General features: G+C 43.1%; 1 protein-coding gene across 6 annotated transcripts in view; it reads right to left on the bottom strand.

Moving 5' to 3' along the window:
* MPRIP (myosin phosphatase Rho interacting protein) overlaps positions 1-26040 on the bottom strand; it is an 86522-nt gene extending 60482 nt beyond the window's left edge. For 3 of the 6 annotated variants that reach the window (XM_075179183.1, XM_075179182.1, XM_075179184.1), the window contains exons 1-3: positions 25698-26040; positions 9580-9657; positions 3704-3769 (exon numbers count right to left, since the gene is read on the bottom strand). In XM_075179183.1, the coding sequence (XP_075035284.1) occupies positions 3704-3769; positions 9580-9657; positions 25698-25817 (264 nt within the window). In that variant the 5' untranslated portion in view covers positions 25818-26040. The remainder of the gene's footprint in view (positions 1-3703; positions 3770-9579; positions 9658-25697) is intronic. The other 3 variants (XM_075179185.1, XM_075179186.1, XM_075179188.1) reach the window with 3 other exon arrangements.
* Between the last annotated feature and the right edge of the window lie 1197 nt (positions 26041-27237).

The following is a 27237-nucleotide window of genomic DNA, read 5'->3' as shown; positions in this document are numbered from 1 at the left end:
AAAAACGAGTGCTCAAAAAATATTACCGTTTATACGGTAATATTGCGCGAGAAAAGCGTTAATACGGTAGTTTACTCGCGGAATTTCAGCTCGCCGCTCAGGGAGCGGCGAGCTGAAATTCCGCGAGTAATTATCGTATTAACGCTAAGATTTTTTGAGCGCTCGTTTTTTTCCGTTAACGCTAACAATTGAATACCCCAGAGAATCGGGCGTGTGTGTATATTACAACAGAATGTAACAGTCAACCAGCACTATTGTTACTTGTTAGTTGTAACCATTAGGGCTGAAGAGTTACTGTCGCTCTTCAAATTCAGTTTCTATCAACCATGAGGAACGCACGGCGGTTCCTGACATCAGACGCTCACTGCACGAATTTAAAGTCCGCTTCAATGTGCTTAGCCCCCCCCCCAAAAAATAATGTAAGTGAAGAAACCTGTACAGCGTCTGACCAACATTCAATGTGTGTCAACGTCAAGCCTTAATGCTTGCTACAAGGTACATTAGGCGGCCGAAAGGCTTTTGGAGCACACTCTATCCTTTCAAATGAGCGTTTAAAGTACAAGGTCTAACAGGTGCTTTCCAATGACCATATGACTAAGGCAGCGGGGAAAGGGAATTACAATGTTTACATATCATACTATTGCTAAAAATGGGGGATAGACCATGAGAATTTTGAGTGGACACTTCTTAGTAAAGCTGCAACCCACAACAGAAAGACTTTTTCCTTTGCAACATGCCATATTTCCCAGGTTGTCCTCCCTGTCTAAATCGTGCCGCAGTGGTAAATAAACTGAACACATCGCTCAGTTGTCACATTAAAGCAAGGGATGGTGGTGGGGGATTGTGCCGTCAACAAGCATGCCTGAGAAGAGGGGCGTTCCAAAGCCTCGTTGCTCACTACATCTCATGTGACTGTCATTAAAGTTGCTTAACGCTTGGCAAACTCTAAATCATTAACAACAGATTGAATGAAAGTAATAAAGAAACTAGGACGATTTCATGCGTCTTCTTACAAGTAACCAGAACGATCTCCAACAAAAACAAAGACTGTTCCCCTTCCGCTCAACGTTACATTACCATGAACATAAAGAGACGTGAGGCCGCTTGGGATCTCAGCCGGTTACCTGAACTTGCACCTTATTGCTGGGAAACAGCGAGGGTATTATGGGCCAGCATTGTGCTTCCACAGCAGAAACCATTAATCATTTAGGCAACTCTGACAGAGGGGAGCGAGTATTGTCTGGCAGTTTTCTGGGTTGTTTTGTTTCTTTTAGAACACACACAGAAATTCCATCTCTATGTTTCTAAAACCACAGGATAAGCTACTGTGTTGTGGGTTCAGTTTCTGTATGTAGGTGTCCTAAACACCAGCTGTAAATGACAGTAAGACACAGATATTAAACTGCGTTCTGTGTCTAGCTGACAGGTAAAGGAGACGGGCCAAAAAATTTACACTTGCTCCCATTTTAATGAATTCTTGTGCAGCCAACATGATTGGGGGAAGGGGGGGGTGCTGGCGCCTACAGACATATGCAGCCGCTCAGGTAGAACGTGGGACTGTGGAATGCACAGTACATATGACCAGCAGGTAGGGACACGCTCCCGCATTCAGCACTATCATCTCCGGCTGGAGACAATACACCAGCTCATGTAGTGTTGTCTTAACCCCCTGTCTCCCGTTGGAGGATTTGCACGAGACAGCTGTCTCTTTTTTTTGGTAGTTTAGTGCATACCCAAAAACAAGGAGACTCTGTGGGCAGTCAGTCATAGTAACACTGGGGATATGAAGCTGTATAGCCGTGTATCGGAGAACGTGTCCTTTTTAGTGGAATGTGGATTGGCAGAGGAGAGTAAAACATTAATGAAATCACTTTCCTTCCATCACAACTAATGGCTTTTATTATAGCGTTCCTAGCAGTGAAGCAGCTCACTAATAACATCCTGGAACTCATTCCTACATATCGGAATGCAGATTACAGACCATGGATACTTGCAAAGAGCCAACAGGTCCTATAGAGGCTGAGAATGCTGAAAGTTGTAGTTTAACAGCACTTAAACTATTAATTAAACCAGTCCACAGCATACTCTTGTGGTAACATTTTATAAGAACCAAGATTTCGGGACATGCTAGCTTCTGACTCCATGCTTTCTACGTGTCTGATAAACATGTTTGTATGTGAAACGGCAGAGTCTAGGGCTTTGTCTATCCTAGGGCAGAGCTGAAAACGAACCGCACGTCACTTGGTAAACGTTACAAGTAAAATATTTTTTTTTAGCCATTTCTATCTCGGCACAGAGAAAGGATCTCAAGGAGGGAGAAAAATAAAATAAATATGTTCTAGCAATTTTGTGAGGTGAAACGATAATTAGCCAGGACCAGTTATATCACTGAGGCATAATACAAGCAGGATCCATTTCACTAGAAAAGATCATAATTTATTTATTTCTTATATAATTAGAAGTACTAATTAAAACAAGCATAGTCTATAGCAGGCCAGGACAACCTGTGGCTTTCCAGGAGCAGTGAAACTACAAGTCCCAGCATGCTTTGCCAGCCAATAGCGAGCCACAGGCTGTCCAGGCTTGGTCTGCAGAACCAGTGCTTATATTTACAAACGGCAGTAAAGGAGTGACAGAATAAGTTATCACCACTATATAAAACAGTATTGCAATTGAAAAGTTACCTCAAATCGGGTCTGAAAAGTAACAAAAATGACAGACATCATTGTACCCTATCCCAGTGAGCAGAAAGTAGCAATAGTATATATGAAAACATTAATATATATGTAAACATCCCATTACCCTGACAGAAATACTATTTACATTGGCTGTACAGTTGAGCACGGACAGTTGTTCTGTGGAGACAGCCATTTTGTGAGACTAACCAATATTTATGACAAGTCAGACACCACTGAGGGATCTTTTTTACCTTACTAAAGTCACCGGTTCATTGTGAACTAACTGTACTCTCAAATATCCATTTAACCCACAAAATGTCTGCCTCCACTTTACATAGTCAGCGCACTTCAAAGCAAGGCCTGGAATTTAACTTCAAGTAGCTTTCACAATGCACCCTCCCTTTTTTAAAGGGAAATTATATTGGAATGTCACTTATTCAGAATAAAACCTCGTAGCTTTCTGATGACTGAAATAAGTGTACTCCTTCAGACGCACAGGTTTCTTCCAGACGTTATTGTCTGGTGACTGCGAGCGGCCCTCCACCATTTTTACAGAATTAGGTTTAATTACGAAATCACAGGTTATAGGGAGCTAGATATAGGAGAAGATGGTCATAGTTTTGTTCCACTCTGTGGCCCCAGGGACAAGAAAAACAAAACAAAACACAAAATTAACCGAGATGACACCCAAGAATATGCTTAAACTCAACACACACAGCCCAACCTGAATAGCCTTAAAGGAAATACCACAGTAAGCACGTAACAAGTAGTACAACTGCCTTAAAATAAATACGTTTACAGTTTCCCACACAAACCTGATACTTCACCTACTACTGAGGTTACACAGTAAACGCGTTCACTACATACCAGGAATAATATAGAACCTGATTGAGAACAAATCAAACATTCCATTGGATCCTGCACCTTGTGCTAATAGGACATTATTAGACACGCGTCTGGCTCCCACCAGGGGATAAGACACACTTGGGGGTACAACCATTGGCAGGCAGAGAAGGACATCTTACCATTTCGTCCAGGGCGTAGCGGAGAAGACCGTGCTCGTACAGGATGAAGAACCTCCGCTGCCATTTCTGTGTGGAAACAGAGAGACGGGGAGAGAACGGGATTAGACGGAGAAAATAAAAGTATCTTCTTAGAATAGTATCACACAGGACATTGAGATATAAAAACAGGAACACAATTAAGTAGACCCAAGACAGCCACATTTTGGACGGTCTGACCGTCTAACCTAAAAAGACAGATTAGCTACAACTGGTATCACGCAGGCCAAAAATGCAAAACCAAAAACACACTGGTGAAAGGGATTCAAAAAGGAGACATCTGAACGTACTGAGCGTTTACCTGTAATTTTGCCATCCCCACAACTAGCAGAATGGGCGAGTCCTACATCTGAAACCCCAAAAGTTCACAGCACACTCATTCGTCTTTTTGACTTTAATTGCAGCCGAAATGTTGCGTTTGGGCCACTATGACATCTGGCCAGTCAGCAGCTCCCGTCAGGGCTCTTCACACAAACGGTGGTGGCAGCAGGGAAATTCTAAATCAGCTTTTGCAGAAGCCCCCCCAAGAAGGCTGAATACGTCTGAGTCGCAAAGCCCCCAGACGTTAGGACCCTTCTGCACTATTACTTAGAGTTGACTGGTTCAGACTGTGGACATTAGATTAAATCTCCAATCCCGTGTTACATTACTGGACTAATTCATTTTTTCGAAATTATCTGGTCACAAAGATCTGATTACGTTTTGAGAATTGGTGAATAGCTGGAAGTCACACAGGGGTGCAGCCATTAATATTGGATGTAGAGAACATCTCCACTGCTGCTGTCTTGAGACTGAGCAGACCAGCAGAGAAGACTCATGTTAACAAGTCAGCAGTGTACTGTATATCACCTGAATGTTACCAGTGTCAAGAACCAGGAAACATATAGTCCATTATTAGGCTGAGGGAGAGGGGGCTGTAGACCTTGCTTAATGGTGTTTAGGAAAACAAAACTGAATGCCATTAACCAATACCTATAATTTATGGGTCATTAAAAATAAAACAAGAATTGGTAAATGTTACGTTATATAACAGCTCAAATATTATGTAAAGGAATCCACGGACTGACCGAACCCAACTCTGGGAAACATTTATAACAACTGATGCTATAAAAGTACGGATATCCCAGTGAGACGGATTGCTGCTATATATTTATAATGGAAACGGAGTTCTTCCCCTAGTTGCAGATAAGGCACCACTGAAGGTTCTTTGTTTTGAGCTCCTGGCGTTTTATATCAGTGGAAGCAACGACCGGAGGTATCGATGTACTTATATACAGGAGGTGCGGGGTGCACAGGCAAAAGTGTTTCTCGGTTTCCTAAAACACATAATAGCCAACGTGACCAGCGGATTCCCCACAGTAACCATCAGCATTTTAGGTTTAGAAGCCTATTACTTTGTAAACGGCATCTTCTAGTTACGGGATTCTCCCTCGTCACATTACATAGACCAGGACAAAAAACCCCGCAAAAAAACACATAGTAACAAGTGAAACAAGTAAATGAGAAAAAGTGTCCATTTTCTTTTTAAATAAAGATTTTTAAGAGCATCATTTACAGCAGAGGCAGTGATTTTGTGTCCCGAACCAGCATTCAAGGGAGGGCATTCCAACCAATTTCATTAGGAACTAGCGCCTCAGCTTCTTGTGAAGGGATAGGCTGAACGTCGGTCCTGGGAACAAAATGGCTGCCGCCACTCTGCATATAGGACTGGATAAACGATTTGCACAATACTGCTATTACATAAATGCAGAATTATAGCATTTGGGAGGAGAAAACCTGCCTGCTATAAATTCCCCAGGCCATAAAATTGAACAAGGTAATATTTATATTTCTCTTGGAAAAAAGTCAGTTTTCTTAGAATAACCTCTTTCCTACCTTTAAAAGAAAAAAAAACACGGCTATTTCCTATAGTGAATGATTTAACCCCTGATCTGCCAGCCAGTCCATAGCTGCTTGCACTGAAAACGTTACACAACGGGCAGAGTCTGTGTGTGATACCAGACGGGGGTAAAGCCCCTCACACATCTCTCTGGCTGCTCGTTTGATGCCCATTTAAGGCAGCATTACCCAGGAGGCAACTTCTGCTCCAATAAACCTCAGTCTGTGGTTTATCCGGCAGTGGGGAGATCACCTGGTCAGATTAGAGGCAGCGCATCTCTCTCTCTCTCACTGCAACTAGATCAAAACACAGCTTGACCCACAATCTGTCAGGAAAGAAAAGTTAAACCAGATGGATCTACGTAACTACACACCGCTGTTCACGTTCCTCAGGGATCAAATACACATAGGAATACATTGGCTGTGACTTTTGTTTGTGGTTCAGAACATTTTACTTAATTGCATATAAAACAATGGTTCAATGAAATAAAAAAAATAAAAATAAAAAAAGTTATTAAGGAAAAACTACACCCAAAAGATCTAGCGTTGGAAGGAGTTTACATTAAATCTGGTGTTTTACCTATATCTAAGTATACAGTTTGCCCAAATAGCCAGGTGCCCGAAACCTCCAAGTCCCAACATTGGTCTCCTGTTCCCTAGTCCCACGGCCCAGGTTGTTTTCCCTTAGTGCAAGCAAAGTATGAAGGGGGGGGGGGGGGGGAGGCACTGACAACAACTGTGCCCACATGGATCAGACGAGCATGGCTAAAGTACAGGGCAGGTATGGGGTAACTGGGGTCTTCGGGGAACCAGTATACCGGATGAAAAGCGCCAAACAAACAAAAAAAAAAAAAAGTTATACACGGCCAACAACTCCACCCAGTAGTGGATTTGAGGTTTTGGACGGCAAAGTTGAACAAATGTGGAGTAACTGATGTGTACAGGTCGGGCCAGCATAGTCTAGGTTATTCAAATTTGCTTAAAAAAAACAAAAAAAAACCCAAAAACACATGTGTGACCGGAATCAGCCTACCTAGGGAGACACAATCAGATGGTTTTGGGGGAAGTTATTTACATTATTTTTGGAATAACTAAAGAAAACGAAAACATTGCAAAACAAAAACTAAAAAAAAAAAATGCTGTTTTCCAGCATGGTGGGTCCTCTCCTTGTATGGCAGCCGGGTGATTGCTGCACACGTCTCTTGCCCGATAAGAACAAACAAAAGACCGGGGAAGTCCCATCAGCAGGAGGTGAAAGGGTCACAGTCATTAACAAAGAAATGTTTTCCTTCTATACTTTAAAACACAGAGTAGTGCCCTGTAATCAGTGCTCCAAACATGAATCAATTAGGGTTTCCATCTCTGTCTTACTGTGCTCACAGATCCAGTGCGTCTCTCCAGGAGTCTTGTACAGCAGTCAGGTCCCAAGTGTTGTCTCTTGTTCCAATACTCAGTTTTGGCCATTTCTAGGAACTTATTGTGCTCTGAATCAAATCTGTTTGCAGCGTTCGGGAATGCATTTTGTTAGTTGCATAAAACAAAACAAAAAAAAAATATGACCCCATGACTTAACTGGGATAGGCTGCCAACCAAGGAACCATTTAGTTAAGACCCAGTTCTTATTCTTTATTTGTATTAGATTTGTCACAGTATGCATTTTCACTTCTCATAGAGAAGAATGGTTTCCTGAATTCCGCTAATAAGTGCCGCTGCATCCATAGCCGATGCCATCTGGCCATGTGCGGAACAAGACAACGCCATTGTATAGGGGGCAGAGACTGAGCGACGGCTGAAATACTTGCTGTATTTGGAACTCAATGTTTGTCTATGTCATTTTCAAAACATTTATAGTTTTCAAAAATGCAGGAACTATAATGTGGCCAAACCAGAGACTCTTTCATTGAAAAGGATGGTCAATCACCTCACATACCCAGAACGACACAAATGGAATCCGTATTATGACTCGACATTTGTGGAATCGCACAAAAGTGGCAGTTTCGTCAACTGTCCTATAAAATCCCCCCAGTGATTGGCGCCATACCCAAATGGGCGCAACCTACCTCCGTCGTTGGACATCCCAGCCAGGTAACAATGAATTTGAAAGAAGCTACCTATTGTTTTCCATAGTTTTTGCACAGCATGGTGAAAAACAACTCATAGGAGTAAAAATAGAACATTGCTCAAAAGTTTACCTACAAAAAATATAGAGCAGCTTATTCTGAAGCCGGTTTCCTTTGTACGGTGAATGTGTGGCCTACAGTACAGTAAGACATACACTAAGGTGTTTATATGAATACCGTTGAGCTTTTAACAAGGATGAACAGACAATTCGCATCGCCTTCCCTTAGAAGATATTGTTCTTGTACTTCCAGGCAGCGGCTTTTAATAAACCTCAGTCAGGACGCAGAAGTCTCATATTCCCCCCGGCTATTTTAGGGAATGACAACAGCTTCTACGAAGTGTCTGAGATTGGTAGAAGATAAACTAAGAAAAGTCCTATTTAACTGACTGCATGCCAATGGGAACGCATACAGAAGATATCTATGTATGGGATTTATTCAGTGTCCCGGATTCTAGCTTGGAAACAATGAGCCTTCAGAAGAGATATGTAGGTTTGGCTCCTGTGTTTGTTTGATGCTGCCTAATCCTCCAATTATTGGGTTTTATATTGGTCAGACTTCTATATTTAATCTGTTATTACACGATGAGATCAGAGACAGGAAAAACACGAGTCTAAATGAGGTGGGATCTTTCTCTAACCAGTGTCTCCGATGGGAAACGCCGAAGACCAGATCACAAACCGGGGGTGGGGAGAAATTAACCCTTGCACAATTGAAAGCAGATGTGAGCATAACAAAAACATTCTCACACTCCATTCATAAAATAAATCCACAAAGAGGAGGGGTGGATACATACTGCTTGGTGCTCTGAGCGCTCTTTTTCCTATGTATCTTGCAACTTTCACAAACAAAAGGATGCAATTAGAGCTTGGAAGAGCATGAAGCAGTCCCACCATTAGAAATTTTGGGGCGGCTACCTTTACAGCAGCCGCAGGAGGCACCAGCGAACAGCATCAGCGATTGCTGGAGAGGTGGTGCCCATGGGTAAGATTCAGAAGATCACGGCGCATTCCGCGTGGGCAGCTTCTGAGTCTTTCCTGGTGGCTGGTGCGCCCCAGGGCTCACAAGGTGCTGCCAATGTAAGGGAAGAGGGACCAGACTGTGGGGGAGGCTTGTGAATTGGAAAAACTCCACTTGCAAACATCGCTAGGACACCTTTTAAACAGACATAATGTAAGGTTCCGTGGTCCATTCACCAATCTTCACGGGTCTTTCAAAATACTACAGAATTAGGTTTAGCAGAAGACGAAATAAAAAACAATAAACAGCAGTATTCACCCTGCACCTATTGCAGTCAACTCTATTTTTTCCCCATTAATACCCAAGTCTTTGACAGATATTAATAGCACAGATACTTTACTTAATCCTTATCCACAATAAACTCTACCCCACCTATACAATGCAATAGAAAATGTTTTGTACAGTGGTGCAGGGGAAACATCACACATAAGCCGCTAAGTATCTGCTTAAATCCAGCTGTCCATCCATTACACCCATCAGGGGTATAGATGTCAAAATAGGAATTTAAATATTCTGATTTAAAAACAAAATAAGATAATCTTTAGATGCCTTGCGCTCCATAAAACCAGAGGCGGCAGGATACAATTGAGAGGAAGGAGGTAGATTCAGCTGACATTCTAGAGGTTTACAAAGAAGAAAACAGCCAATGTATCTTGTGTAATAAGAAATGACTAAAGTTCTATTCTGAAGCTGTAATAGGGCACAGAGCACCGTTAGATGCTTTCAATATCACAGTGTGTACTTTTATTTGGAGATGACACTTTAAAATCATACAGGATACGGCAATGAAGGTATTAACCAGTTGAGGCCAGGGTCTCTTACCCGGGATCTGTGCATGGGATTGTCAAAGTCCGTCCCTTCTGGTGCCAGCAACAGCCATCCTCCGTAAATGGGCTTGGCCTGAAATAGAACCAAAAGAGAAAAAAAAGTCATATAAAAAGGAATATACAGTCATTGAGCCCACCACAAATACACAATATATACATGTGCAATATAAGATTAATAAGTCAGGAAAACAAAGGGGTGAAAATTAAAGTTCCAAGATCTCTCCACACTAAAATGCTGTACAGGACAAAACATTAAAGAGGACTGGTTATATTAAAACACAGGTCTGCTGATACAATAAAATATGGAAGCTATTAAACAAAGTTTTAATTGGGGGAGGGTATTCTCCTATACACAGCAAGCTTCCTGTCCAGTCATCGCATTGAAGGACACTGCTTCTCCCTAGCCTGAAACGACTGATAATCATCATTTATTTACATTGCGCCAGCGAATTCTGTAGCGCTTTACAATTGGTAACAAACACAGTAACAAAACAATGCTGGGTAATACAGCGAGGTAAGAGGTCCCTGCTCGCAAGCTTACAATCTACAGGATATACTAGAATAGTTTGCACATAAACATATAGCAAACGTTAATACAAAGTCAACTATCTCGAGTTCTGTCACTTTTACACGTGTGTCTGTATTAGTAACACAACATGTATGTAGTATTATCAGCAGGACGTCCGTTACACAGTAATATAACGCAGCTCGCCGACAGTCTGGGAGGTTGCGGATTTCACCTGTATATACAGATCAGGCCGCTGTGCCGTGTTCTGTACAGTGTTTAGAGTGTCTGTCTGTGGTCTGCGCTGGATCAGGGGTGACAGAAGCACCTCAACACGGGCCAGCTGGTGACAAGGAGAGAAAGGCCAGGGGGAAGTGCTGGACTTCGTTTATATGTAACAGGAAGATCTGACAAAGTGATCCTAAGCAGCAGCGCTCAGAGCGAATCGGCAGCACAGAGCCAGCGGGCAGGATATCACAGATGTGTGCCCAGCGAGGACTGCGCAGGGCACCAGGTACCCACAGCGTACGTTATACCATAGATATGGCGGGTCCGTCGCTCACACTCTGCTGTGCCTAGCAATGTATGACTATATAAGGGATACGCCATGGGAGCACGCTGTATAAACAGTTTACTTGTACAGGGCCCGACTCTGGGATGAGCGAGCCGGTTGTTGACATCAGGCCGGCCCCCGTGTGGTGGGGCCCATCTCAGATTTCTGGGAATTAAACCTTAAACATTTAATAGAACAGAAATCCCCACTTATCACAGGATGACTAAACCTTATGTAGCAATAATACAAGGGAGGTACTCAGGAAATACACATGGACACTCAGCAGACAACATGTTACGGGAACATTTGTACCTCATTCCCGAAATACACTGTACGTTGAATAACACAATACATACAGATAGTATTTGTAGTCCGAATACAAGAGCGGAGGACGATATTAAATGGCAGGCATACGGCACTGGTCAGACAGGTTATTTTTCCCCCATAGGTAACAGGAGTTAATTATAACTAAATAGAAAACTAATAACATGCATTGAGTTACCTCAGTGCATTAGAATTGCAGAGCCGAAGATTCACACATCACCAGTTCAGCGGTCTACAATGGTTACCCCCTTCCTATCCGATGTTTGCTTTCCTTTGTCTCAGACGGTGGCATGCAAATTAGATGCTAATAAGTCCTACTGCCAGCAACATCCTCACTACTCTCAATGTGTAGAATATTTGCACCTAATAGATTTCACGTGATATCCCAAAGACAATCTTAAGTCTACATTATAAAATTATAATAGCTACTACTTCATCCATACATCCTGAGAGGACAAAGATGAAAACAGTACAATTTTTGGTGAATTATTATTAGATTAGCAGTTCTATGCAAAACTGAAAGCTGGTGAATAATACCGCTTTCATACTGCCGCCCCGACAATATCCCGGGTTTTTCAAGCCAGGTTTTTGCCGGGGCTCGGAGCGTTCCAGCTCAGAAACACCATTCATACTGCACCTCGGACCCGGGAATTTCCCGGGTTGACCCCATTCATACTGCACAAGTCTGTGCCCTGGCAATTTGTGGGAGTCATCACCAGAGCAGTTTTCATTGGCTGAAAAATGGTGATACACAATATATTAATACAATAATGAATAAAGGATACCTTCAATTGGCTTATATATTTAGTCGTACTAGTCTAGGAGGGCTTTCTGAAAGGCATAAAGAGACTGGGAAACATATTTAAGGGAAGGTTGTAGGAACTTTTAAAGCTAGGCATTGCATATTTCATTGATTACCCCAAAAGACTAGACTTCTAGATGGAAAATTAATGGCCTCTTTTTGGCAAGCATAAAATGAATGAGAAATGCCTAATTCCAAATCCTCCAGAGACAGGCAGACAGCCAATCAGCTTGTTTTCTGTGCAACCCGGGTTGAAAAACCCAGGTTGCACCATTCATAGTGCAGGCAACCCGGGTCCGACCCGGGAATTACCCCTCGATAAATCCCGGGTTGAAGACCCGGGTTTTTAGACCCGGGATTTTTGACTTGTACCATTCATACTGCACCAAGACCCGGGTCGTTTGAGCTCGCCCCGGTAAAAACCCGGGATTTTGGTGCAGTATGAATGGGGTATAAGTAAAGGGAGAGATCTCAAAGTTCTGTATATTTCCCTCCACAGAAAGAGCAATTGGTGACATTGGTGTCACGAGTCAGTTCAGCTTCCTATGTACTTTAGCCTACAGAACGCTGCTCATTCACTAGCATAACAGTAGTAAAGACAGTAAAAAATTTACTGATAAATCTGCACATTCTCTGAAGCAGAGGCGCAGATTAAGTTGGGTACACACCTATGCAATTATTGTGCAGCTCAAACGATTCACAACCGTTTGGTCAGAGATTGCAGGAGTGTGTACACTCCCACGATCATATCTTAACCACACAGTGCATCTGTTGATTTGGTTTTATTAACTTCCTAAAAATCACAATCAACGATGTCGGGGAAATGTGGAAGTGTGCACGCACTCACCCCCAGCAGCATAGGCAGATATCTGTAGAGTGTACAGACTCACAATCTTTTCAGCAGATGGTTATGAGAGATGAAGATCACAGATCTGAAGGTAAAACGTGTAGGTGTGTACACATGAATCAGCATCCGGACTTTCAATCGTTACAAAAATTGCATCTGAAGATTGCATAAGTGTGTACCCAGATTAAGAATTTGTTAGGTAGATATAATTGGCGAGTTTTAAAGTTACCATACATGAGATGAGTTATCTTTCACAATCACCGTCACATTCAGCAACCAGTTACTTGACATTGAAGAGAAGAAAAAGCCTAAATATTATCTGCTCATTAACGCAGGACTTTGTTGTTCCGTTTATTATGAGATTAGTATAGAACCTCAGGCCCGAGGTCATCTTAGAAGGTGTACTGGCCTTTTAGATCTAGAAAACTGACATTGTGAAAGTTTTACAGGTTCCGATAAAGGAGCGCTTGAAAGCGGGGCAGGAGAACAGGGCTTCCCATATCTCACTATGGCAGAATTCTATACCTTCAGAACACTGCAGGAAAATCACAGTGTTCTAAAAGAGAATGTTTGGATCGTCTGAACGTGTCAGCTGGCGAGACGGCTCCTTCCCAGTGACAAGGAATACCAGCTCTTATTACCGCTTACTGCTATTAAGATCAATAAAAGCTGTAATCATGTTATGGAAATAAATGTTAAGTTCCAATATTGCTGGCTGCTGTCACTCTGAGGATACATAACATCGTGGGCGTCATTTACTAGCAATAACAGGGCTACAAGGAACAAAATAAACCTGAATTTTCTCCTGCAAATATGTATGTGTCCTCGTTGCCAGACAGATAATAGACCTTTCATGTTCTTGTGTCTTATTAGATATATTCATATTAGCTTCAAAATCCATCCAATGAACCTGTGTGCTACCGAAAGGATTCTTTATATAGTGCACTCCTGTTCCAAAGGAGCTTACAATCTATGTTCCCTCCCACAGGAACACAAACCTTAGGGCCGATTTGTGCAAAAGTAACTGACTTGTACATTTCTGGACCAAAGGAAGAATACAGTAGCTCCCTGCAGACAGCACCCTGGTGGGATTTGGACCGAAGGACCCAGTGTTGTCAGGCAGCAATGCTAACCACCATGCCACCAAACGAAGATTTCCTATTCAAATACCTCCTTCTATAAGATTTCCAGAGGTGACTACCAGCACTAGATTACATAGTGTGTCATAGTCAAGGGAACATCTTGCTTTTCCCCCATCAGATAGCGCTGTGCGTGTGTTTACAGCTGTTATGGTGAACGGAATGGAAGAGGAAATGAAGTAAGACACTAAACTAAGGAGTCTGTAGAATGTGTTCTAGATAAGACTGATCCTTAAAGGCATTAGAGTTCTTTTGTCACTTGTCTCCCTAACCTACCTGGTGTTACTTTACAATGGGAACTCTCCAGGCAACATGTGGGTATCGTCCACGTGACACTGGTAGTTTTGTGCTGAAAACATCAAGTCACGGTGACAATCCCTTATTAACATAATGCTCCCTATAAGAGGACATTTTACATGTCAGACGCTTTACTGGGACAGAATAGAAAAAAATAACAACTGTACTTTAAGCTTTTATACAAAGACATCAGATTCAGACTACAGCAGAGGAGCTCAAACCAACAGATCATGTTTTCAGGATTTCCGCCTGTAGAAACAGGTGATACAATTACTGACTCAGACAATCTCACATGGGTGCGATTAAAGGAATCCTGAAAACATGACCTGTTGGTAGCTCTTGAGGACAGAGACCTCTGGTCTATAGTATAATTCTCATCGCAGGTCATTAGGAATTGCTTTATTTATAATAATCTCCAGAATGTGCTCACGGACGGTATATAATGGTGGATAGAAAAGCAGGCAGGGAAGACGAGGATATAAAAATGTCAAAACCGAAAGACAATAAATGTCAAAAGAAAGAAAAGAAACTACGATAAACAGCAGTACAAGCACAAAGTGATTTGTATACAACTGTACCTGTCATATAAATACACTGATGGCAGCTAGTTGTGTCCTGAACCAACATTCAGATTATCAATGTACCAGGAACTAGTGACTGGCTAATCGCTGAGGCACAAAGTAAACACTCAGGAGTATTGGTTCAGGACACAGTGTGTATAACAGGTACGTTTTAAAATATAGATTATTGCATTCCTGGCCTGCTCCGGTTATATGACAGAGATAAACTACATTAAAGAGAATAAAATGTTGCATATCCAGTATACTGCAGGGAACCTTTGTGTAGTATTAGCGTTTGTTTCATTGCTGTATGAACACCTCTTATTGTCATTATTAAAGATGATTTTACCAATATAAAATCCACCTGTAGAGCTAGAACTACAAATGAGACGATAGGACTGCCCACTACGACACAAGAGAATAATTATATTAATAGCATTATTCAAAGGCTCCAGACACCTGAAAATGTAAACTATGCTTAGATGAAAGGGCTCCTAGCTGCATTCTAAACTGTTCATGTCAACGATGGAGGAGCTTGGTACAATTTTAGAGAAGAGATCAAGACAATTCCCCGATGATTGTTTTAGGAAATAACCCATATTCGGAGCAGCTTCTGGGCGTTCATTTCACACAAAATCTGGTCTATGCACAGATAAAAGTCCCTGGGAGAACACAGGATCTCAGAACGTCCATTCAGACAAGGTTCTGAAACGTACAGGTCAATTTGTCAATAATCATGATTGCAAAATCAGTGGTGCTATATTTAGAAAACATAAAAACCTACGTTGTGAGCAATATTAATGAACTTAAATCTATGTCCTGCCCTTTAGGAGTGGCTGGTTTACTAGTTAACACCCGTCAGCCTCTCCCTTGCTCAGTTTTGGTGCTGAGCCCCACTCGGTGAAAGTGAGAAAACTTGCGGCCGATAAACTAATCGTGGAGTTTGCACTCTATGTACGCGGAGTTTGTAGGTTCTCTCCGGTTTCCTCCCACAGTCCATGCTGGTAGGTTAACTGGCTGCTGACAGTAGCGTTCCCTAGTCTGTGTGTGGTAGGGAGCACTGGAACATACGCTCCAACAGGACAGAGAGAGATGAATGATTTCATATCCTCCCTACAGCGCTGCGCAATATGATTGGCGCTACATAAATGACAATCATAGTAAATCTTTCTGAACAATAGCATTCTGGACACCTACACACTAGACATGAGGATGCACACAGAACACAATTAGTATTTTGAGCTGCTAAATCCAATGTGAGGCGACGCCTCAGCTGCAGGAGTCCTCCCCTATTAAATTAATAACAGATACAAAACAGACAAATGGTAGCTTAAAAGCCGAACTCTATTTCACCCAAACTGGATAGCTTTCATTAATATTAACAATAAATCAATGGGTGTTCTAAGCAAATACCACAAACAGGAGAACATAGCGCTTTATATAGAGTTCTCCCACCGCCCGTACACAGCTCAATCCAATACCACTAGCTGATAACATACGTTTCAAGCTGCATTAATCATTTTCTAGCTGGTCTCTCCTCTGGGGGCTGCTCCATGCATGCAGCGAAAGACAATTAAAAAAACAAATTGAGAGTAAAAGAAAGTTTGGGTCTGCAGGAGCAAGGGGAGTCGGACGATCACACAACACAGCTGGGATGTTTGGGGTGCAGATTCGGGGGATATACAAGACTCCGGGGGACCCACTGCATATCCTGAACGCTAGACCCCAGGTGATTTTTAGTTTTAGGTAGACATTCAATTTAATTATTGATGGCATAAAGTCTTATTTTTACAAGTTGCTTATATACAGGCTTCATTTCGCCTTTCAGTCTCCGTCTTTTTCCACTTATACACTCTCAAATGACATTTTTCGGTAACCTTATAACGCGCTAAAAGCGGACTATTTACTGTAAGAGCAGGACGGCATTTCCAGCTGTCCCTTTCTGTCTGGGAGTCCTGATAAAGTCAGAGGGCAGCTGTCTGGCCGCAGATAGGAAGGTAAAACGTGCACGAAAACAAACAGAGAGGAAATCCCTGTGTGCGGAGTATGATGGACAGAGACAGGTTCAGCTGCACACGTCTGGGAGTCTGGGGATGTAAACACCTCTACCACATATCCCAGCACACGGATTCATTTCACTTGGATAAACAGGCGATAAACAGTGCTGGAGCGGTGTATCTGGAGGTGACCTCATGTGCGGAACAAGCTTTCTATGCATGTTGTAAGAGACGCTTCCTTCCACTGCACAGATTAGGAGTCAGGGCAACGTACAAAAATCAATGTACAATTAATCTCTGTGCCAAGAGGGCCGTCATCGAAGACCATGACCTGACCAGTAGAACAATGACGCTGTACATAACATGGCCTGCGCACTACGCACCAAGGAACTTCTACAGCGGATCCGTCACTCTGACCTAAAACAGCATTGTGGCCTTCAAAAACCGTCAACGTTCGTTCACTACAAGCAAAATAAACCTTAGAAATACACTAGGACACCCGTAGATTTTACTAAAATGGGGTGACATTTGGAAGGTGTGTTTGAAAAGGGTCTCAACATAATTATGTCTTGCTCATCCATTATGTGCACAGGCTATTAGACAATCAGATCGGAAGGACCACAGCAGCACATAATATTTCAGGAAATCATCAACTCGTATTGACTGTCAGTGAGGACAGGGCTGCATGTGACAGGGGCAGTGACATTATTTGAGGAGGGGAATGGAGGCAGCAGGAAGACACAGACTGGGAGTTATATAGTGGAAGGAGCAGGGTCCCCCAGCAGCACAGAGTATATCAGGAGATAAGTGATGTGTCAGTGAGGACAGGGCTGTATGTGACAGGGGCAGTGACATGATGTGAGGAGGGGAATGGAGGCAGCAGGAAGACACAGACTGGGAGTTATATAGTGGAAGGAGCAGGGTCCCCCAGCAGCAAAGATTGATGCAAGGTTCCAGACTAACTAACGTAGGAAGATTGCTGCGTACTTCTAAGTGGAACAACATTCATCTATCCATCACCTCTCATGGCACCGCATCCATGTCCTATGAGACTCAGACAAAACTGCAGTGTGAGCATAAAGTACATGGCCACAATCACATCCCATGGCAGAGATGACTTTATGAAATGAACAATTTATTACTATACACAAAGCTACAGTGGCGGGGAGCATAACAAGTCTATCTCCTTCCCATAGAGCTGCCACTGGCAAAAGTATTCTATATTTCTATACTCAGTGTCTCATATCTATGATCGAGCATTATCCTCAGGTTACACCATATCATTTATCCAGATACAGTGTTTGTATTGTCAGTTATGGAGAGTGGTGTTTTTCTGGTTGTGTTGATAATCCATGTTTTTATATCACACAAAATACTGTGTACACCATATATAAGACTCAATGTATTTTCTCAGACAGGGGAATGTTAGATTGTTTTTCTTAAGGTAGCATTATATTTTACAATACAGCTATGATTTTTCACAAAAAGTCCACCATGTATAGGTAATAAACCAATGTAATCAATCGCAAACGGCCTTGTGTGTTTTTCCCTTATTGTACTAGAAATTGGGACGTTTACACGTCACCGATTTTACACCAATGTTGTCCCGATCCCAGGTTCTCTAGTATGTTTAAATAGAAATGATACTCAGTTTTTCTGCCAATGTTCCTTTAAAACACAAATGTTTTATGATTGAACCAATGCAAAGTATCTCCATTATAAAAGCCAACTTGAATATTCCCCCTGGCAGGACACAGATTCACATAATAAATGTGCAACATACTGTAGAAAGTGTCTCCGGTTTCTACAGAGGACGTTTAGTTGGGGAACATGAATAACTGAAGCTTAGGTAATTAGCTTAAACAAAGTAACTGTGTGCTTTTGCTTTCCATCTCCATTACAGTCTCCTGACAACGAATACTCACTGGGACCCAGTTTGCCCTTAGTGTATACAGCTAGGCTCTAAACCATCTAGATAATTGGGGGAGGAATTACGGAGCAACATCACCACCTCTCCAATGGAAAACGACACTTATTTTTACAAAACCACTGTTTGTGCAATATTCATTTACCAGTTTTCTGCCATTGTCTACATCCAATATAATTTCAACCACACGCCAAGGATAGCTCTCCCCTTCTGCGAAGCATCGAGTTGGTTTGTCCCGTCCTCCCCCTACCCCCATCAGATGCCGCTCCGTCCTTGCCACCGTCATATGATCTCTCGTGAGTATACAGGGCCGTCTGGAGGCTCGAGCAAAGTGCACCGTACAACAACTATCACATTCATATAGTTCAAACAGGGATGTTCAATCCGTGGGATTAACTGGGAAGGGTTACACTGATGGGCAGGTAAGTATGAATGAATCAGCTAATATAACAGCTGGATAATGCTACTCAAGGGACATAGTGGACTGTAAAACTAGTTAGTACATGTCATTTTCAGTACAGTCAAAAGATCTGTCATCCGGAAACCCATTATCCAGGAAGTTTCGAAAACCAAGAAAGGGAAAAAGTAAATTAATGCTGCTGCTGTGTTACTGTCAGGATCACTAAATCCTTCAGCGTCAGTCACTGTGAAGAGCGCTGCTAAATAGATTAAGGAGGACTGGAGTAGCAAAGCAGATAATTCCTAAATTTTAATTAGTATTATTTTAGCCGTGGTGTTCCAGATTCTGGAAGTGAATGAGGGGGCCCAAGCTTTCTGGACAAGAGAAGCGCTCTCAAGGCTGTATACAACAACCATCTTAAAGTTGCAGGGTTTGGGCTTTTCAAACAAAGTGCTACTTTTTGGGGATTGGTTTCATTTCAATAATATTTCACAAATATTTTGGATACATTTGGCAGGTAAAGTAAAGGTCGAGCGAGATACCTGGATTACAAGAGCTTTTGTCACCTACACGCAAAGCAAATTAAGAGAATGCAGCCTTTCCATTCACCAAGTCTTATGATTAATTACGCATCGTAATTATCGGTCGTTCAAATGCCGCAGTGAGATCTCTGGCTACCGGTGAACCTTCAGGCTGCATTTACTTGTATATGGAATCATCCAACAAAAACGACTGGTTCCCTGTGAGCAAGTGACTGGTGCCTCTTTAAAACCAGGAGAGATGCTCAGAATAGATCATTGACATAGAAAAGAAAAATCATCCTCTTGTTGTAGGCCTCACAGACAACCCTACTCCCTACTCTGAATTTAACCCACTGGCATATTATCACTTCCAGCGGCAAACAAACCCCAGGACAAGACTTCTCTCCACAATAACCTTCCCCCCACCCACGCTCATCGTTGTCATCCGATTTACCCGTCTTACTTAAGGATCCTATATTTTTACGTCACACTTTCTATTGCACAGAAAAACAATTATATGGAACCAGGTGTATTAGCAGTAGGAAACATATAAGAAGATAAACAATCCAATTTAAAGATTTTCTGTAAAAAAGAAAACAAAAAAACAAAACAAAAACAGGACAGTCCATCATTTGGCAGACGGGACTGTCAACCTTTTATAGGAGGTGGCTTAAAACATCAGGCATTAATTCAGTCCTCTTGGACCTTTCCAGCAGCAAAGGAGTTAAACATTAAAAGGCACTTAACCCATTGCGGCTGAACAAACCGCCCAGCGTGGAGCCAAGAGCCAACATTCCCTAAGTGAGTCACTTGGCAGGGAACCATCAAAGCATCCAGATTACTGGTTACATCACTAGAGTGGATTACGTTAGGTCACAAGCCTGGGCCCACACAGGAACCCAGAGAAGTTTGAGAAGACCGTCAACGCGCAACTGTACGGCCCACTCGTCTCCTCTCCTGCGTAGGTTCCAGAGATTTCAGTGAGCACAGTTGCAAAACGGAGTCTCCTACACAAACTTCTCAACTCCAAAAAAGGTCAAAGAAAAGCAGAGAGACGCTTCTCTAGACTTCTGAGCATATTGGATCTATTCCGTTGCTTTTAAATATGGTAAGGGCTTATAGACTGGCTGCGGCATCCGTGTGAATTGACAGCGGGTTGTTCCAACACTGTGCAGAATTTCTTGGCCCTTCATAAAGGATAATAATGCACAGGATTAATTGTGCTGCTCTGTATAGTATTTCATGTTTTGGCAGGGCTCTGCGGGAGCTCAATGACACGTTATGTGTACCGTGGCCTCTTCCATTGTGCCGATTACATATTGGCCTTCTAAATCCTGCAGCAAACACAGCAAGATGGTCTCATATACAATGTGTATTAACAGGACCAGATTTATAGAACGGGAGTTTTCGTCCCGTTTCATTCCAAACCCCCTCAAACATTCCTCAAAAATAAATCTTATGTCCACTTTTACAATTTATGCTCTAAATCTACAATACAAAAAAAGCTGCTAGTTACGCCCGAAAAAATACACTTGACAACAGTTTTATGTAAAAACTGGGAACCGAGAGGAAGAATTATACAGGCCAAAGCCTAAACATTCTTCTCCATTTATTCTCCCCCTATGGAATTACCAGCCCTCAGTCCCCAACCAATATAGTATCCAGCTTCGCCTCCTCCTCCATGCTGAGACATGTAGTTCTACAACAGCTGGAAAGCCACCATATTCCAAACAGTATCAAAGTCACTTCAAAACATAAACATGAACGCTATGCATCCTCCCACATAGCATAAAGAGGCAGCAACAACACAGGCGTTCCCAAAATAATTGTGGAGATCAAAGACTGGTAACGAGATTCCGCAGGAAAAAGGAAAGAAAAACAAAGCGGATCGTGTAAGAAGATTCCATTGAAATTAAGGTCTAGATCCTGGTTGTTGACCCTAACGAAGTCTTAAAGACACATTTGATTATTATTTTTTTTTAAACTCAAGGTTTGTGTTAAAATTAACGAGAATATATTTTATTTTTTAAAATTAATGTACCGATAGGTCTTAAATCAAAAGTGAGGTTTACAGTACAAACATTTTGGACAGCATATTAGTGGCACAGTGTGGTGACTTACAGCAAAGTACTATTACTGGTAAAGGAAGTATTTTAATAAAAAATGATTTTCAAAGTCAGAAACTGCCTTCACCGATGTCAAAATTTGTTGGCGAATGGACAGGCTGCATTTTAATGTTAAACTCTCAAAATGGCTGCCTCCACTGTATTCAGGCAATGGGTAGACATTATCGAGGGACATTCAACAATTAATTCTGCCAGGACGGTTTGCCATAACATCATGTCATTTATTAAATCTATAAAACATTGCCATTGTTAAAAAAGATATTATAAAAGGATTGGAGACCAACAAAAACAGCTTTCCACACACGACGTAAAGGGGGTCGAACGCTCTTCTTGTGCTTATTACAGATCCCCAAGGCAGTTCAGGTGCGAGAATTCAGGATGAAACTTGTGGGGGCACATTACGCCTCAGGAAAGAGCTGTCAGTCAGGGCAGGAGGTGCAAAGTGTGATAGAGACACGTCTCAATTACATTTACCTCACACTAATCGATGATGGGATAAAAAAAATAAAAAAATTATTTTCTGGGGAAAGCATAACTCAAGAACTCTAGGGGGTATATTTACTAAACTGCGGGTTTGAAAAAGTGGAGATGTTGTCTATAGCAACCAATCAGATTCCATCTGTCATTTTGTAGAATGCACTAAATCAGTCCTGTCCAACCTGCGGCCCTCCAGGTGTTGTGAAACTACAAGTCCCAGCATGCCCTTAGAGCTATCAACTGGTTGTCTACCGGGAAAGCATGCTGGGGCTTGTAGTTTCACAAGACCTGGAGGGCCGCAAGTTGGACACTAAATAAATGACAGACAGAATCTGATTGGTTGCTATAGGCAACATCTCCATTTTTTCAAACCAGAGTTTAGTAAATATACCCCCTAGGGGTGTAATGCTATAAGAACTGATTACTAACCCATATATAAATCAAAACTGTCATTGTTAATTATTTCCTGACTTTTTTTTGTTTTTTTAAATCATATGCCATCAACTTTAAAAAAAAACTACAGAATACTTTTGCGCTAAACAGGCTTCTTAGATGCTTTGTATACTAAACTACGGAAAATGCAACTTTGCATGTGAAACTTTATAATACTGGCCTTGTAAGGCATTTTTCCCCTGCAGTCAAGCTGTCTACCGGCAATGAACTCGCGTGTGTTGAATAATTCCTGTCTTGCTACATATATTTATTTGGTTTTTTTTTAAAGAAATGCTTGATTAAGAATATACAGTATGAAGCAAAACATAATTGTAGTCGAAGCACGCTCCATTTGACCGTGCCGTCACCCTCTCCCTAAAGCCGGTGGCCTTTACGCAAATGAGGCAACGGCGACAGGTTTAGCAGCCATTGTAGCAGCTAGAGGAGAAAGATGGCGACCCGTCACCGTAGTTCTGGGCAAATTAATAATTCTGGTCAAGAGCAAAGTCAACCCTGTTTCAAAGATTACTCTTGCTTTTAATAATGTAAGAATTAAACAAAATTGTGTTTTTGTTTGTTAAACTGCTACATGTGGATCTAACAAATGCTGCCCATTTTTAGAGATATTGTTAAGTCAACACTGTTATAAAGAAATATGGCAGCCTCCAGTGAGATACTAATGTATTTCCTGTGTAAACAAAGCTAATCTGACAATCAAGGAATGCTGGCACGTTACGATTCACAATATATCAAGGACACTATACACTTCATGAGAGTCAGGCCTATAATTCAGCATCAAATATACCAGCAGAGGCCATGTAAATTATTGGCTGGAACGGATGAGGCATCTCTAATGAATTGGGGGCATTCGCTGCTGGCTGGGAAGGGGAGCTTGGTGCAGCCGTCTTTATTCCCTTCATACAGGGAGCGAGCAGTGGAAATGTTGAGGAATCTTCCCATTACACTTCCAGTCTCCACGGCAGCTCCGAGGCTCCGGAATTCTGCTTCAAGTACAGCACATTCAGGAAATATGCAATTTCCACTGCTAAGTGCTATCCATAAACCGTGAGAGAGCTGCTGTCCAAACCGAACGCTGGCCGATTAACCCCTCCACCGCTGCAGGCGGGAGGGCAACAGCGTCCACGGACGAGGGGCAAAACAAAACAGGCCTATAACACAGGCCCACTTGCGTTTACAACCTTCTTGAGCGCAGGGCCCAGCAACCAAAATAGTAAGTGTGTGCCAAATCTATACCAATAATGTTGGGAAAAATAATTTAATAGCACAATGAGAATATTAAATAAAAAGAAAACACATTCTATCAGAATATATAGTATCCTTTGAAAGGGAATTGTAAGTATTGAGTATCCCATCTGCCAGAAGAGCCATGTATTAGGGTAAACAAACAATGTTATGAGAGGAATAGAAATAAACAAAATACCTATTATGTTACAAGTTATATGTAAATCTATATATGAAAACGATGAGGTTTCCTCGGCGGGGCTGTTATAGGAGCGCTCATTCACTATAAAGCATGCAAGATCATGAATATTTAATACAATTAAGCACACAGTTGCAGATGGAGAAAGGAGCTGAGGGGATGGATTTGACCTGAATGCCACAGATGGTATTACAGGGCACCTGTAACCCTGGGTACAGGTGGGTGCTCGTGTCTATAAGTGCAGCCAGCGAAGTTAATAAAGACAATGTTACCCTATACCTACACCCAAGTGGACTCAGTAAGGGCTGGGAGATCCAACGTCACCCCCATAACTAAACTCTAGTGCAGCCAGTAAGGGTTAGAAGAGGACTTGTCATCTCCATACCCAATCCAGACTGCAGCCCATAGTGATAAGGGGGACATGTCACCCCCAAATCTTAAACCCTGTGCAGTATGGGGTAGAAGAGGTCAGGTCTTCCCCCATGTAGAGGAGGGGGTATGACCCCCATATAGCAGCACATAGTGATGGGTATAGGAGGGGATATGACCCCCATATAGCAGCAGATAGTGATGGGTACAGGAGGGGGGAATGACCCCCATATAGCAGCAGATAGTGATGGGTACAGGAGGGGGGTATAACCCCCATATAGCAGCAGATAGTGATGGGGTATGACCCCCATATAGCAGCACATAGTGGGAGGTAGAGGAGGGGTATGACCCCCATATACCAGCACATATTGAGGGGTAGAGGAGGGGGGTATGACCCCCATATAGCAGCAGATAGTGATGGGTACAGGAGGGGGGTATAATCCCCATATAGCAGCAGATAGTGATGGGGTATGACCCCCATATAGCAGCACATAGTGGGAGGTAGAGGAGGGGTATGACCCCCATATACCAGCACATATTGAGGGGTAGAGGAGGGGATATGACCCCCATATAGCACATATTGAGGGGTAGAGGAGGGGGTATGACCCCCATATAGCAGCAGATAGTGATGGGTACAGGAGGGGGGTATGACCCCCATATAGCAGCAGATAGTGATGGGTACAGGAGGGGGGTATAACCCCCATATAGCAGCAGATAGTGATGGGGTATGACCCCCATATAGCAGCACATAGTGGGAGGTAGAGGAGGGGTATGACCCCCATATACCAGCACATATTGAGGGGTAGAGGAGGGGGGTATGACCCCCATATAGCAGCAGATAGTGATGGGTACAGGAGGGGGGTATAATCCCCATATAGCAGCAGATAGTGATGGGGTATGACCCCCATATAGCAGCACATAGTGGGAGGTAGAGGAGGGGTATGACCCCCATATACCAGCACATATTGAGGGGTAGAGGAGGGGATATGACCCCCATATAGCACATATTGAGGGGTAGAGGAGGGGGTATGACCCCCATATACCAGCAGGTAGTGAGGGGTAGAGGAGGGGGTATGATCCCCATATAACAGCACATAGTGAGGGGTAGAGGAGGAGTATGACCCCCATATAGTACCAGGGGGTAGAGGAGGGGTTATGACCCCCATATAGTACCAGGGGGTAGAGGAGGGGGTATGACCCCCATATAGTACCAGGGGGTAGAGGAGGGGGTATGACCCCCATATACCAGCAGTAGTGAGGAGTAGAGGAGGGCCCCCATATAGCAGCACATAGTAACCAGTGTAACGGACCATCTCACCCCCTCCATAGACAGGACATGCGCACTGCGGCCACTAGGGGGCGCCCTGGAGCTGGGGGGCGCTGGGAGCTCTCTCACCTGGTTGAGGTCCTCGTCGGACAGCAGATGGGACTCCCGGGGCTTGAAGCAGTTCTGACATTTGCTCTTGTTGAAGATATTGGCCTGGAACTTCTTACACGGGTTCTCCTTCCCCGACATGATGGGGGCGGGGTGAGGCGGCGCAGTGCGGCGGGTCAGACTAGGGGTCCTCCCCCATGGCTCGGGGCCACACTCACATCCCGGAGCGGAGCCGCTGTGGTGATCCCGGTCAGCTCCCCGCTCTGTCTCCGCCGCTCACTGAGACATTGGAACGAGCCGGGCGAGAGGCTCCGGGCGGGGCCAACGGGAAAGTGACGGGCGGCCGGCTCAGCCAATCACAGCGCAGCGCTCCCTCCCCCATCCGCTGCTCCCGCAGGATAACAAAAGAAAGCCGAGCTCTGGCGGCCAGCAGGGTAGGCTGTGACTGGGGGCGGCGTCACAGCGCAGGTTAGGTGGACGCGCAGCATTCCCCAGGGATCCTGTGACAGCTGCTGGGGAGGGGTCTGTGTACAGTGCACCAATGTGTGTGTGTGTACTGTACTGTGCTATACTGTACTGTACTGCAATGTGTGTGTGTACTGTACTGTGCTGTACTGCAATGTGTGTGTGTGTACTATACTGTAATATGTATACTGTACTTTACTGCTGGGGAGGGGTCTGTGTACAGTGCACCAGTGTGTACTGTGCTGTACTGTGTATACTGTACTGTAATATGTATACTGTACTTTACTGCTGGGGAGGGGTCTGTGTACAGTGCACCAATGTGTGTGTACTGTACTATACTATACTGTACTGCAATGTGTGTGTACTGTACTGCAATGTGTGTGTACTGTACTATACTGTACTGCAATGTGTGTGTACTGTACTGTACTGTACTGCAATGTGTGTGTACTGTACTGCAATGTGTGTGTACTGTACTATACTGTACTGCAATGTGTGTACTGTACTGCAATGTGTGTGTGTGTGTACTGTACTGCAGTGTGTGTACTGTACTGTGTGTGTACTGTACTGCAATGTGTGTGTGTGTGCTGTACTGCAATGTGTGTGTGTAGTGTACTGTGCTGTGCTGTACTGCAATGTGTGTGTGTATACTGTACTGTAATATGTATACTGTACTTTACTGCTGGGGAGGGGTCTGTGTACAGTGCACCAGTGTGTACTGTGCTGTACTGTGTATACTGTACTGTAATATGTATACTGTACTGTACTGCTGGAGAGGGATCTGTGTACAGTGCACCAATGTGTGTGTGTACTGTACTGTACTGTGTGTGTACTGTACTGTAATATGTATACTGTACTCTACTGCTGGGGAGGGGTCTGTGTACAGTGCACCAGTGTGTACTGTACTGTGTATACTGTACTGTAATATGTATACTGTACTGCTGGGGAGGGGTCTGTGTACAGTGCACCAATGTGTGTGTGTACTGTACTGTACTGCAATGTGTATGTGTGTACTGTATTGTACTGCAATGTGTGTACTGTACTGTAATATGTATACTGTACTCTACTGCTGGGGAGGGGTCTGTGTACAGTGCACCAA

The sequence above is a fragment of the Mixophyes fleayi genome, chromosome 7, assembly GCF_038048845.1.
Source record: "Mixophyes fleayi isolate aMixFle1 chromosome 7, aMixFle1.hap1, whole genome shotgun sequence".
Taxonomy (NCBI): domain Eukaryota; kingdom Metazoa; phylum Chordata; class Amphibia; order Anura; family Limnodynastidae; genus Mixophyes; species Mixophyes fleayi.
This window is presented reverse-complemented; position numbering and strand designations above follow the sequence as displayed.